Source organism: Lathyrus oleraceus, chromosome 1 (assembly GCF_024323335.1).
Source record: "Lathyrus oleraceus cultivar Zhongwan6 chromosome 1, CAAS_Psat_ZW6_1.0, whole genome shotgun sequence".
Lineage (NCBI taxonomy): Eukaryota > Viridiplantae > Streptophyta > Magnoliopsida > Fabales > Fabaceae > Lathyrus > Lathyrus oleraceus.
In genome coordinates, this window is record NC_066579.1 from 457,708,223 (window position 1) to 457,722,528 (window position 14,306).

The window sequence follows — 14,306 nt, forward strand, 5'->3', positions numbered from 1 at the left end:
CCTTGCCCTTTTCCACTTTTCTATCGCTTCTCTGCTTTTTCACGTAAAACTCTTTACCAACAATGAAAACCCTTTTTCTTATTCCAACTTATATATTTTCCAAAATAATAATAATAATCCAATAATATTTCCAATTAATTAATTAAATTAATAAATATTATATTAATTCAAATTAAATAATTAGCCTTATTTTATTCGGGGTGTTACAGTTTGGGTCTAGGTTGATGATGAGTAGGACTAGGATAACCATACAGCCTAAAGAAGAATGGTTTTATGTGACAAAATTTCCCACAGTAATGACATCTCCATCTTTGGTGTTTTCCTTTATGTTGTCTTTCCTTGTGATGTTGAGACACCTAATGTGCCATCTTTGGTTTGCTACTAGTGGGACTACAATCAGGAGAGGATTCATTGAACCCAAGGTCAGTCATGTCTCCTGCCATCTTTCTAGTCTGGAGGATTTTGTCTAAGGTGTCAGGTCCACTGTTTAGCATTCTGACATACTTCGTCATCTCATCCAGTTTGGAGTTCAGGAACACGACTTTGATCTTCAACTTAGAAATGGTTTCTAAGTGTTTTGTCTTCTCATCCTCTAGTTGGGTTATCAGTTTCTTCTGATTCTCCACTTGTTGACACACTTCTTCACTTCTGAAACACAAGTTCCTATAAGAAGTAGCTAATTCATCAAAGATTAATTCATCATCACTGGAGTCTTCATCAGAATTCCATCTTCCAGTCAAGGCAGTCACAAGATTGGCAGACTCTCCTTCTGTTTCACTTTCAGAATTGTCATTAGACTAAGTAGCAACAAGTCTCTTCTTCTGTTTCTTGAGATAGGTCCCACATTAAGCGCTAATGTGTCCACGCCCTTCACATTCATGGCACTGAATTCCTTTGCCCTGTTTGGATTTTTCCTCAGATTTTGTTCTTCTTCCAGCATCATTGGGCCTACTGATGTCAAACGAGTTGTTCTTGACATTAGACTTTGACCTCACATCCATCCTCTTCAGGAGTTTGTTGAATTGTCTCCCAAGTAATGCTACATCATTTTCCAGACCTTCATCAGTATCCTGACTACTGTCTTCCTCTTTATCTTAAGTGTTTGACATAAAGGCTATGTTTTTGACTTTCTTTTCAGATCCATCACTCATTCCCAACTCGAATGTTTGGAGGGATCCAATTAGCTCATCCACTCTCATCTTGCAGATATCTTAAGATTCTTCTATGGGTGTCACTTTCATGGCGAATCTCTTGGGAAGTGATCTGAGAATTTTCCTTACAAGCTTTTCATCTGACATCTTCTTGCCCAGGGCTCCTAAGGCATTAGAAATTTCAAGGATATTCGTATGGAAGTCATGAATACTTTCATCTTCTTTCATCCTCAAATTCTCAAACTTAGTAGTAAGCAACTGCAATCTAGACATCTTCACTCTAGAGGTACCTTCATGAGTGGTTTTGAGAATATTCCAAGCATCTTTAGCCACCTCACAATTGTTCACTAGTCTGAAGATGTTCTTATCAACCCCATTGAATATAGCGTTCAATGCTTTAGAGTTTCCAAGAGCTAGTTCATCCTCCTTCTTGGTCCATTCTTCCTCAGACTTCTTATCAGTTGTAACTTCTCCTTCCTTCGCAGTGAAGGGATGTTCCCACCCTGACCTTCCAAGCCTTATTATCCAAATATTTCAAGAAGGTTACCATTCGAGGTTTCCAGTAGTCATAGTTAGATCCATCCAGAATTGGTGGTCTGTGTACAGATCCTCCATCTCTATCCATAGTACTAGAAAGTAACGTCCCAAGATCTCACCCAGAACTAGAGCAGGATGTCTGCTCTGATACCAATTGAAATTCTGGTATCAGATATGAGATGTCGAAGGTAATGTCACGACACTAATATCTGAACAACAAATAAAATATAAACAGGATAAAAACAAAGAAACAATTGAACAAGCGAACAAGCAATTGTTAACCCAGTTTGGTGCAAACTCACTTACGTCTGGGGGCTACCAAGCCAGGAAGGAAATCCACTAAACAAAATTAGTTCAAAGACTCTCAGTAAACAACTTCAAGTTACAGTTTTTTCACCTAATCTCTACCCGTGTGACTTCTATCTAAGAACTCTTAGATATGAGACCCTACTCACTCACCCTCAATCACAACAGTGATACTCGAACAAATATTACAAAGAAAGAAGACACTCTTCAAGGACACATACTTGATCTTGCTTAAAAGCTTCAACCAAGTAAACAAATCCTCGTACTTCAAAGGTTAGAGTGGACAAATTACAACACACAAGTCAATCCAATTCATACATCAATAAGATGTATGAATGACTCACAATACACAAGCTCACACAAGACTAAAACCCTAAAACTCTCTCACTTTATCGTTCGTTTCTTGTGTGTCTAAACCAGGTTTTACATGACCTTTAAATAGAAGCTTTTTGAATGGGTCTGGGCAGCATAAAACCCTAATTCTATTTTACTTGCATATCTCCTAAGAAACAACAGCTAATCATCCCTTATTGGAAAATAGATCATTCTGGTTTTAAATCAAATTACTCCTTGAATAGCGCATTCAATCTCCACATAAGCACACACAGATTTGCATGAAAAGCGCAATACCAAAATACATAACATTCAGACGGAATGTTTTGTGTGCACATGTCTTAACATCGGGTCTGACATCTTGATTAAATCCTGCACAACCATATTTAAACAACCTGCATGAAGCTGATATCACATGTCAAGACAACACGCGTGACATCTTGTGATAACACTAAGTTTTACCAAAATTGATGTCAACACAAAGAACCAACACGGATGATAATGTGTCAGAAATGAGATAACTAACTTATATTTTATTTAAGATTTACAATTGTAATGTGTTTTTCTGAAATCCTAATACACATTATTTTAAGGTTTTGAAGTGTGTTTGATTAGAGCATACAAATTATATTTTGTAATGAATTTTTAGACCAAAACTTGTTGTTTTAGAATTAAAAATTGTGTTTTATTATAGTTTATGACTATTATAAAAATATAGTATTATGAAATCACAATTTCCATTTAGGTATGTTTGAATTTAAAATTTGTAGACATTGTAAATAAGGTGAAACGGTTATATGTATCTGTGAAATAAAAACAATTTGTCTAAAGGGTAAAGATGAAAAAAAAAGGCCATATGACTATTAGAAGAAGAGAATAACAAAATCCGAAGCCAGCGTGGTAATAACGCTCGGTCGTATGATTGAATACCTACACCTGCCCACACTCACACAAAACCTTTCTTTCTTTGCTCCCTCCAATTTTTTCTTCTTCTTCTCTCTCCAACGAAAATTTCACTGTTCTCTCCAATGTCGAATTTCTTGTCCAACACCAATCCAAACCCTAACAAATCAATCGAGGTATCTCAATTTTCTCCTTCATCCTCTTTCTCTCACTTCTCATTCTCACCATTGCTTTCCCCATATTTGTAGGTGAATCAGCCTCCAACTGATTCTGTTTCCAGTCTCAATTTCAGTCCTAAATCAAACTTGCTCGTTGCAACTTCGTGGGATAATCAGGTATTTACTTCTTCTCTAATACAATGCAATGAAATTTTCCGTTACTTATGGAAGCTTATGAACTGTTTTTGAGTTCTTTTGTAGGTTCGGTGCTGGGAGGTAGCACGTGATGGAGCGAATGTTGCCACTATGCCTAAGGCTTCTATAGCGCATGATCATCCGGTAAAGTATTTAAGTTTTGTTATCTAATCAGCTTTAACATGTTCATGAGTTTGTTTGGTGACGATGATATATGAAGCACTGACACGCCACTCTTCATAATTTGAAAAAATGAATAAATTAAACGTAATCAAATAATCACAAGTGTTAGTGTCGGTTTCAGAAACCGACCCAGACACACCTTTCAGAAGCAGCGCTACAAGGTAGTTTCACGATCCTCTCATTTGTTCAGCCTTTTACAGTTTCTATTTTTTACATTTTAAGATATTTGTATCTATGTAGTGTGTATGTGTGTGTTTTTTGAGCTTTGGTTATGATTTTGGGATTGGATCTTTTTTTTTTTACTATTTCTGCTCTTTTATTTCTTTGTTTTGTGCAGATTGATACAACTAATGAATATTGACATATTAACATGTAGAGACTGTTTAGTTGATTATGTAGATCAATTGATTGATAGTGTTAAATTTCAAACTATTGGTTTTCGTGATCTTGTTCATTTGCCTAATGTTTTTTGAATCTAGGTCTACAATATCCTTCATCTAGAAAGTCTATTCTAGGAAATTTATAACTCAGTTTTAATAAGCGCTATGTTGGGATTTAGTTATAAATTTTTAAAACTATTATGTGGCAGTTTATGGAATAATTACTTAGTTTTAATTATTGTAATGTAACAGTAGCACTACATGTATTTTCGTAATTATTAGTTTGAACAGGATTCTAAGGTGTGAAACCTTCTTCAAAGGGTACATTGGTGTTTCCCTTACATGTAACGCTCAAATTATAATAAAAAAACAAAAAGAAATACAGATGGTTATGGACACTTATTCCATTGGAACATCTGTGTAAAGCACAGAGTGTGGATGCCATATCTATTAAAAAAGTTTTTCAGTTGCATAGGGTTCTACAATCCATTTTGAGCAATGACGGTACACTATTTGTTGGTCATTTTTTGAAGGCAGTATTTCAATTATAGGTTATATTTTTAAAAATGTCCTCTTTATAGCAACTACAAATAGATCCTCAAACTGAAATTGTAAATAGTTGCTTGGAACTTGGAAGCATATTTGTATTGTTTTACATCTGAACAACCGGAGACTTTATCTATCTGGCTACCGCACTATATATTTGTTTTTCATGGTGTGACTGTTAGGGGGCAGTTAGATTTTTTTGTTGGGAAGTTTTATGAACAGAGATAATCTCTAGGACTTTCTGAACTCCAGGGAAAAAAGAGATTGCTTTAGTTTTTGTAAATTGGTCTGATTCAATTCAATTCTATTATCTTCTATTTCAGATTGATGTTCCATCAGAAACAGTATTCTGTTATAGTAGTCTATTTATCGTCAGTTCATAGTGCATATCTTGTTGCATAGGTTTTGTGCTCTGCTTGGAAGGATGATGGCACGACTGTCTTCTCTGGTGGATGTGACAAGCAAGTGAAAATGTGGCCCCTGATGTCTGGAGGACAACCAATTACTGTAGCCATGCACGACGCACCCATAAAAGATATTGCTTGGATTCCCGAGATGAACCTTTTAGCCACAGGAAGCTGGGACAAGACTATAAGGTAATGTACTTGCATTCACTTCTCTTAAGAATTTTAAATTACCGTTCACATATTATATATTCTCGTATGGCTCTTATGCTGTCTTCTATTTGAATTAGAGTTGATTTAATTACTTCTGGAGAGGAATGTCAAAAATGAGTGTTCCAATCTGAAGTTTGTGTAACCATGTAGAATTACTTTGTTGTTTTTAGAAGAATATCTTACTCATCGATTGTAAAATATCTCTTGTTCTTCCTTCTTTTATTTTTTCTGGTTATAAACCTTCCAAAGAAGTAATGGTAGCCTCCTCCATATATCATGTCTATTATCCAAATATTACCTATCGTTGCTCAATATAAATTATAGTGCGTGCTTTGGCATTTAGTTAGTGGTGTTGACATGTATTGCGATGCATCTTTCTGATCGGATATGTTATGGATCGTACTATTTTACTTTATCTGGGGTTTTCTTCTTCCACATAAATTTTCTTGGCCACTTTTAGGTATTGGGATACAAGGCAGTCAAATCCCGTGCACACACAACAACTCCCAGAGCGCTGCTATGCAATGACAGTGAAACATCCTCTGATGGTAGTAGCCACTGCTGATAGAAATCTTATTGTTTACAACTTGCAAAATCCTCAGGTAACACTTTGTGTGTCACTAGTTGATCATATTTTCCATTATTTGTATTTGCTTTCAGTCATGTAATTAACTTGCGACATTAGGGATGTTTTATCTCCAGATTTCATAAAGAGGTTGTATTTCTTTTTCTTGCATATAAGATGATACAAGAGGAACTCTTTTAGGGAGAGAAGGAATTCCGTGAGGATATTGCATCTTCCAAAAGAAAGAAAAGAGACATTTCAGGACCTGTTATAAGTTTGGGTTTGGACATCCTAACCCAATTGGCATTAAATGCCAGTATTCACTCATTTAATATTGTAATCTCGATGAATGTCATAGTACCAACAGTCAAATGCCATAGTATTATAGGAAGTTGAAAGAGCCTCCCCTAAAATAGGAGATTCTCGACCATACAAAAAGGAGCACTAAGCGTTTATATTTTACATCATAACATAGGTCAAGTAAGGAAGCTTGGATCTACAAATATGAAGACAAATATCACAAAACAGGTGCAGTTAGACCTATTTCGTACTCTTCAGAAATTCTTTTGCCAATGTCGTCAAGTGGCCTAACATTGACTTGCCTCACTTGAGAAGTGAGGAAGTGCTCTGAGATGTAGGTATAGTTGGTAAACAAGCTTTGGAAAATAGTAAAAAGAGGGAATGGGTTTATCTAGCAAGCCTTTTTGAGAAATGATTAAAAGTGGATTTTTTTTCTTTCTTTTCAAAAGCTCTCTAAAGTTGTTGCCAAAGAAAAACACCAATATTTCTGTAAAAAACTCAAATCCAAACACAATAAGCGAGTAAGATTGGTGCAATCCAAATTTCCAAACCTAAATTCTAAAATGAGAAACGGATTTAAATATATGGTATTAAGAAATAAGTCTTTTTTTTGTGGTAACTTTATCAATTTGTTAGTTGAATTCAAGTTTGTTGGAGTCTTGCATTCTATTCCATATTCTCCCTAGTGGGCATTCAACATGCTATTATTAGTTTGACCCGTTCACTTATGTATGGCCAGATGGTCATTACTTGTTCATTTGATCATTCTCTTAATGCTTTCGATTTTGTTAGTATCTCTTAGCTTGATCGTTGTTCATTTACAACAGGTTGAATTCAAGAGAATTGTTTCACCATTAAAGTATCAGACAAGGTGCCTTGCTGCGTTCCCTGATCAACAAGGTTTCTTGGTATGCATCATTCCCCACTTCTTTTACATCTTTTATGCTTTTCTGTACAAATCTTATTTCCTATTGTCATTTTATCTATGAAAATGATATCCAATCCTCCCTAATAGGGCACTTCTATTTATAGAATCTGTGAAAGAACATTTTCTCTATAACCAATTTTTATTAGAGCTCACAAATTTGTTTGCATTTTTTAAACGAGAGATGTAATTTAAGGTTCGCTAGTGTTACATCAGATTGCCAAGTGGATTACTCTTCATTGATAAAAAAAATTCTGTTTGAGCATGCTAAAAGAAATATGAAAGTTTTGAAGTGTACTCCATTTTTCGTCCTTTTCCACCTTTTGACAGAAACTAATGTTCATTTATTTCCCTAAAGTATAGATATTGCATCTCTGTTTTAGAGAGAAATTTGCAAAAATATCCCTTTGCCTACCAGATTCTCTTTCCTGTGTTAGCCTTCACTTGTAAGCCTATAGCAGCAACTGAAGCCTGTAATCAATAGGTGAAATTGGTTATGTAGGTCAAACTATGCCATAATAGCGTGCCGTGACATGGATTATATCTAAACACAGATCATTTACTTGCAATCTAGACCGATTAATTTGGGCTGTTGAAACTGATACTACTTGCTGTGCTGTAGGTTGGATCAATAGAAGGAAGAGTTGGAGTGCACCATTTAGATGATAGTCAGCAGGCTAAAAACTTCACTTTCAAGTGCCACAGAGAGGGGAATGAAATATACTCTGTCAATTCTTTAAGCTTCCATCCTGTAAGGTTTATGGTTCCATCTTGGACTTACTTTTCTGCATTAATATTGTTTAATTTACATTGTTATCTTTGCATCTTTTGGTAATAGGTATGATCTTTCACCATCTTTCTCTTTTAAAAAATTACACGGTGGCAATTGCACCCGTCTCTGGTTTAACTGTACACTACAGAAAAACATTTTTATTATTTTTTTAATGATAAAGAAACTAAGAATAGAGTTCGCTTAGCTTGAAACTTATGTACTTTATTCTTGTAAGATACACCATCATCCCATACTTTCTGAATTTTTATAATAGAAGTAATATGATATATCGATGAATTACCATTGCTTTATTTTTCTGAGGTTATTCAATTGTCGATTGGCTATATTGAAAATCAGTTCATGATATTTTTGTGTGGAATGTAGATGTGTAATAAAAGAAATAAATACTCATGACTTCTCTTTCTCTGATATTTTTGTTCAAATCTCTTAGTGTCCTATACCTTCAGTTTTGGAATTTCACTCAAACGTCTTTGCTTCAATAGTTCAATTCTGTTTTGAGCTTTGGCAAATGCGTAGCTGATTGCTATATATCTATTAACTGTTATTTGTTGGTCTCCTTAAAATTGTGTAGCAAATACTTGCCTTTCTTTGGGCACCTCTAGACCCAAATGTACAGAAATTATGGATACAAGATATCACTGACAAAATATATCCACTTTAGTTTGTTCTCATTCTTGTCCCCATCAATTGTTTATGTTTTAGGTACACCACACATTTGCTACCGCTGGTTCTGATGGTGCTTTCAATTTTTGGGACAAAGATAGTAAACAGAGGCTGAAGGTTATTTCAATATCTATTATCATTCCTTCAGTTCCCAACCGATGCATATATATATATATATATATATATATATATATATATATATATGTGTGTGTGTGTATGTGTATGTGTATGTGTATATATATATGTATGTGTATGTGTATGTGTATGTGTATGTGTATGTATATATATATATATATATATATATATATATATATATATATATAATTCATGCTTATCTAATGTGATCTTCTCTTATTTCAGGCCATGTTAAGATGCAGCCAACCTGTTCCTTGCAGTAGCTTCAACAATGATGGTTCACTATATGCCTATGCAGTACGCCCGTTATCTCATTCTGCATAAGTTTCGGCAACCTTTTCTATCATGCATACTTTTTTACTCTAGCATTGTAAATTGGGATTTTTCTTCTTCTGCTTCTTTATTCTTGTTCAATTAGTAATGAAGATACCTTGCCAACACATTCCTTGAGTGCAGCATGTATGTGAGAGGATGTTAAAATGCATGATGATAACTGCTCAGAATTTTCAAAGAAGGTATTCTGAGCCTACAGACATAATATGTGAATTTAAAAAGAGAGGTGCCATAAACAGAGAAGAAAGGGAAAAAAGGCCTCCTTTATTGAAATATTGATTGACAACAAAGAAAAGAATAAAATTACATTTCCCTTATGATAGAAACAAAGGGTTTTCCATAACATAAAAAATGCTTAGTTCCCAATTGCTAACAAATCTCCACGCTTTTCCCTTCTATCTCTCCTACCTTTTAAGCCAAGCCTCCGCCTTTCCAACTATAACCATCTAACTTACTGCATCTCATACTATTAGAAAGGGGAGAAAATGTGTCAGATTTAAAAAGAAACCGCTAAAGAAGAGTCAGAGATCTCATATTTGTACATGAACTTGCTTTGAGAATTCAGAAGCATCACAGTTCTTAATTCCATGCATAGAACATATCTTTGCAAACTGCAGTTTCATTTCTTTCTTTTATTTTGAGGAGGGGGGAGACACTAACTTTCATTTACTTGCTTGCTGTAACTAATGGAACCTGAATAGATAGAATATGAGAGATTAAGATGCGCTATTATACTCATCTGTGTTAAATTTTTCCAAATTTCATGTATTATAGTTACAAGCTAGTCACTAAGTTGTGGTTCAATTGCATTGATCAATCAAAACCATTAGGTTTTATTAAATATTAAAATTTCATTAAAAGCAATTAGAAATGTCTTTGATAACGGTATTCACTTAAAGCTTCTTGGACAATTAGGTTTTCTTCTACCCCGTGATTAGACGATCTTTCAATTGATCCATAATAGAACTTCTGTTAGTCTTTCATGGGATGTCAATTTTTTTTCTCTTTTATGATATTGATCTTGCAATAAAAACTACTTTCTAATTGTAGTTCATAATTTACTAATAAAAGGATTTTAAATTCAAAAGGGTAGTATTTGAGTTACCTTATTAATAGAAGTATTTCTATTATTTATATGGTTAAAACATGTGGAACTGATATATACCAATATCTTGTAGGTCTGCTATGACTGGAGTAAAGGGGCAGAAAATCATAATCCGGCAACAGCAAAGACTAACATTTTCCTGCACTTGCCACAGGTATTTGGTTTGGCTACTTCTATGAAGCCCTTATACTCCAAAATTGCTAAAATATTGCTGTTTCACCCAATATGCTTACAAAACTATTGCTCATTCAAAATTGTTTCCTCCATTATGATTTTTATTTTAAAAAAATATTAACTGTTGGACTTGGAATACAACTCCAAAAACTTGTCTTAAAAGTTCTTGTGTTGTTTTATTCTTCATCACGGGGTGAGAAGAATTGGATTACGTTATTTAAAGGAATAACAATTTGGGTTGTGTGTTCCAACATTTGACTTTTGTTTACGAAAGATAAGGGACATACCACGAGAGAGGCAAGGTTGTTGGATATTGGGGTAGATGTATATGATCCAGCTAACACAAGTGTTGTTAAATACTGGCCCCGTGACAGAAAGGCATGATGGATTTTGTGCTAGCTGTCAGACAGTTATTTAAAGGAATAACAATTTGGGTTGTGTGTTCCAACATTTGACTTTTGTTTACGAAAGATAAGGGACATACCACGAGAGAGGCAAGGTTGTTGGATATTGGGGTAGATGTATATGATCCAGCTAACACAAGTGTTGTTAAATACTGGCCCCGTGACAGAAATGCATGATGGATTTTGTGCTAGCTGTCAGACAGTTTGTGAAGTCCCAGCCACCATGATAGTGCCAAAGGGCACAATCCCACATTTTTATGCCGGAGTTTTTCAATCTGCCATTTACAACATTGTTTAACAGTGGTGGCGGTCTTCTTGAATTAGCAGAGTTGTTTCTTGTTGAACTTGAGTTTGAAGTTATACTTTTATGGATGATGATAATTGGAGAGACAAAAATGATAGTTAGTATTAGCAAGTCCTAGGCAGCTGAATATAGTCAAGTCTTAACTTTTAGATTGGACTAGTAATCTTTTTTGTAACATTTTGATATTGGTTGGAAAAATGCACAATTTTTTATATTTACCAGTAAATAGTGTATTTTGAAAGATGTGTATCTTTTTCTTATGATGGCAGGCATTTATTTTGTAAGTTTTGATTATATATTGATTGATATAATATAGCTATATATATTAATCAGAAATATTGACATCATATATAAAAGAATATACTTCCTTCTATCATCTGTTATTGACATGTTCATGTGAGAGGCAGGAATCTGAGGTCAAGGGCAAACCGCGCATTGGTGCGACTGGGAGAAGGTAGATGATGCGATTCTGAGATACTGTTGGTGGTGTGTGTGCATATTTCAAAGATATTATCAACAAATGCATAGTGATATCTTTCAGTGTATGTATATATGTATCATAATGCATGTATGGTTGTGCATGTGTGCGTTTCTTCTTCCAGTTTTATAATCCAGAGGTTTTTTCATGATTCTGCAAGACAAGACTTTCTGGTGTAAGTGTAGATTTCATTGTCAAATTTTGTCAAGTATATAGAAAGTTTGCTGTAAAAATACTTTGCCCTTACAGTTCAGGCATCTTTATTTGTGAGTTATATGGAATGCAACATTCAAATAAGATTTTGTTAATTTCATTTCATTACATTACATACTCTTTTTAAGACAAACACATTATGAATTTAAACAAGCACTTTATTTATTTGGAGAGGAAATTTTAAGGACCTATCTCTGGTCTTGTATATACTAATCAATTTTTTTTCAAAATAATTGTCTTCAATTGTAATGTAACTACCCTTAATTTGTTTTGTGAACACTCTAGGTAGTTTTTAAAGTTTGGTTGGATACTTACCTATCATTATTCATAAAATACCACGTCATTTTTTAATAATAATTTATTTTAAAATAAATTAAATAAATAAATTTATTATTCTTTAAGATATCAATATAATATCGAGCTAAAATTCATGGGTGTTTAAGAAGTTATCTATTTTAAAAGTGGTTATCAATTATGTTTCGATTGATATAGCATAATGCTTAAGCTAGATAAATACATGAGTCGTTCGTCTAACCATTTATTTGGTAAGAGTATGATCTCCTGTATTTTTTAAGACTGCCATCTCCCCTTTTAATTTTCCTAATTCAATGATTGATTCAAAGAAAAGAGTGTGAAAGTTGAATAATATATTTAAGGTTTGGGATAAGGGGTGTGTCCCATACTTCTTGAAATTCAAAAATGTTTTTATTGTATCTGAGATGCATATTTGGACGCACTTAAAATCATGAAAGTTATCGTATTTCAGTTAGTCATCCTATTTTTGTCAAAATTTGATTTGGAGATGAATCTCTGTAAATTTTCTAGGGTGAATTCGGAGATGCATTAAGTTATTGGAACCATGTTTATTACATATGACATGACATAAGATATTTTAGAGATGCATCTCTGAAAACTCACATAAATGCTTTCTAGACAACAATATTGTACTAACTTTGACATGTTTTGAGGGCAAATACTTTAGGTCATTTTAAGATATAAATTAAAAAACACATACAATAATTGATTCGAACGTATTATATACATAAAAAAAAGTCATACACTAATTAAATTAAATTTAAAATGTAACTATCATACAATTTCTTTCAAAATACAAATGTAATACAACAAAACCTAAACTACTGCGTATGTCTAATCCCCTGCCTTTTTTTGCCTGTACTACAAGGTATTGGGTCTCGATAATAATGTCTTCTACGAGGGCCAATTGGGGTCTGTCTTCCTCAAAAAGTCATGTCTTTATTTCTGATTTTTCCATATCCACAATACGCTGACAGACGCCGCATACGGCATGGATGCGGTTATCCCTAGCCTAAGTACCTTTTGATTAGAAGGCCTAAGTGGTTTTCTAGGAGTGTCTAGTGTCATGATAGAATGTGACATCCTATAAAACCATGTCATGTAGCCGTATGCATAAGTCAAATGTATAAAAGCTGACACCCTACGATAGTCCTCTGGTACCAAATGACTCTTGAAATCTCCAAGTATGACATAAAGATCACTGCGGCAAACGATGAGATGACCAGACTATGAGGGGTGTCTCGGAATAACCTGTAAATATCCAAAATGACACATCACTCGCTTGAGCAGATATGCATACATTAGAGTTGAACCATAAACCAACCATCAGGAGTATAACGAAATGACATCCATCTGTCGCGTCTTAGGTGACCATCGTATGGGTAAGATGCAATGTCATTTGATACATGTCTGTTAAGATACACCCAAAATGGCTCAATCGCCCGATCCCCCCTGAGCGGGGCAAATACGCAAGCACATGGCCAACCTTAGTGTAGTCAGATACATGTTCCCACCCGGAAATGCGAGGAAAATGGGAGATGATCCATCCCTGAAAATGGTTCAGATAAAATATAAGTAACAAGAATAACAAAAGAGTTAAGAACATATTAGTATCAGTAAATTACTATAAGCAGCATGCAACTTCCTGTCAATTGCTTTGTATTTCAAGGACAACCCTCGCCCAGTTTGAAGTACAAGTATACCAAACATGCGACCCCTTAACTTGTACTCGTGAATCTCCGTCAAGTCGATAAAATATTTAAGGTAGACCACATCGAAAAAGGTTGAACTTTTGTCCACAAACATGGACGTTCCAACCAGGAACAAGAGGTAACACCTAAATGCACACTGTCGGTAGTACTCAATCTGCATATCATCATGTCGGCATCCACAACCATCTATAGGTGGTCTTTATTAAATTCTTCCAAAAATTTAAATATAGAATGAGCACATATGGTGTCAACTACCTCATTTGCGGCCTCAGTTGGGTCAACTTCCAGGGTGACCATCATCTCGAGAGCTTTGTCTCGATTGATCCTTCTGTGGTCAAGTAATTTCCCCTGATGAAAAGATGAAGGAGGTATGAGACGTCATCCAAGGTGATGGACATCTCCCAATATGAAGGTGGAAAGATGATGTATTTGAATGTCGTCTCTATGCAAATGTCACATGTATGCCATGGTTTATGGTAGTGTACACACCAACACATAAACCAGCAAGCCTATAGTAGCGAATAACTTTCTTGAACAAGTCATCATTGGGTTGTTCCAAATCAAAAATCTTTCTTTTG

The 14,306-nt window shown here is 34.6% G+C and overlaps 1 protein-coding gene across 1 annotated transcript; it reads left to right on the forward strand.

Annotated features, from left to right (window-relative positions):
* Window positions 1-3,223: 3,223 nt before the first annotated feature.
* Window positions 3,224-11,785, forward strand: LOC127084881 (protein RAE1). Its single transcript, XM_051025402.1, has 11 exons — window positions 3,224-3,406; window positions 3,479-3,565; window positions 3,650-3,727; window positions 5,095-5,288; window positions 5,770-5,911; window positions 7,002-7,082; window positions 7,722-7,850; window positions 8,595-8,672; window positions 8,916-8,987; window positions 10,202-10,282; window positions 11,418-11,785. Exons 1-11 carry the CDS (start codon window positions 3,356-3,358, stop codon window positions 11,466-11,468), a joined length of 1,044 nt encoding a protein of 347 aa, XP_050881359.1. The 5' UTR covers window positions 3,224-3,355; the 3' UTR covers window positions 11,469-11,785.
* Window positions 11,786-14,306: the final 2,521 nt, after the last annotated feature.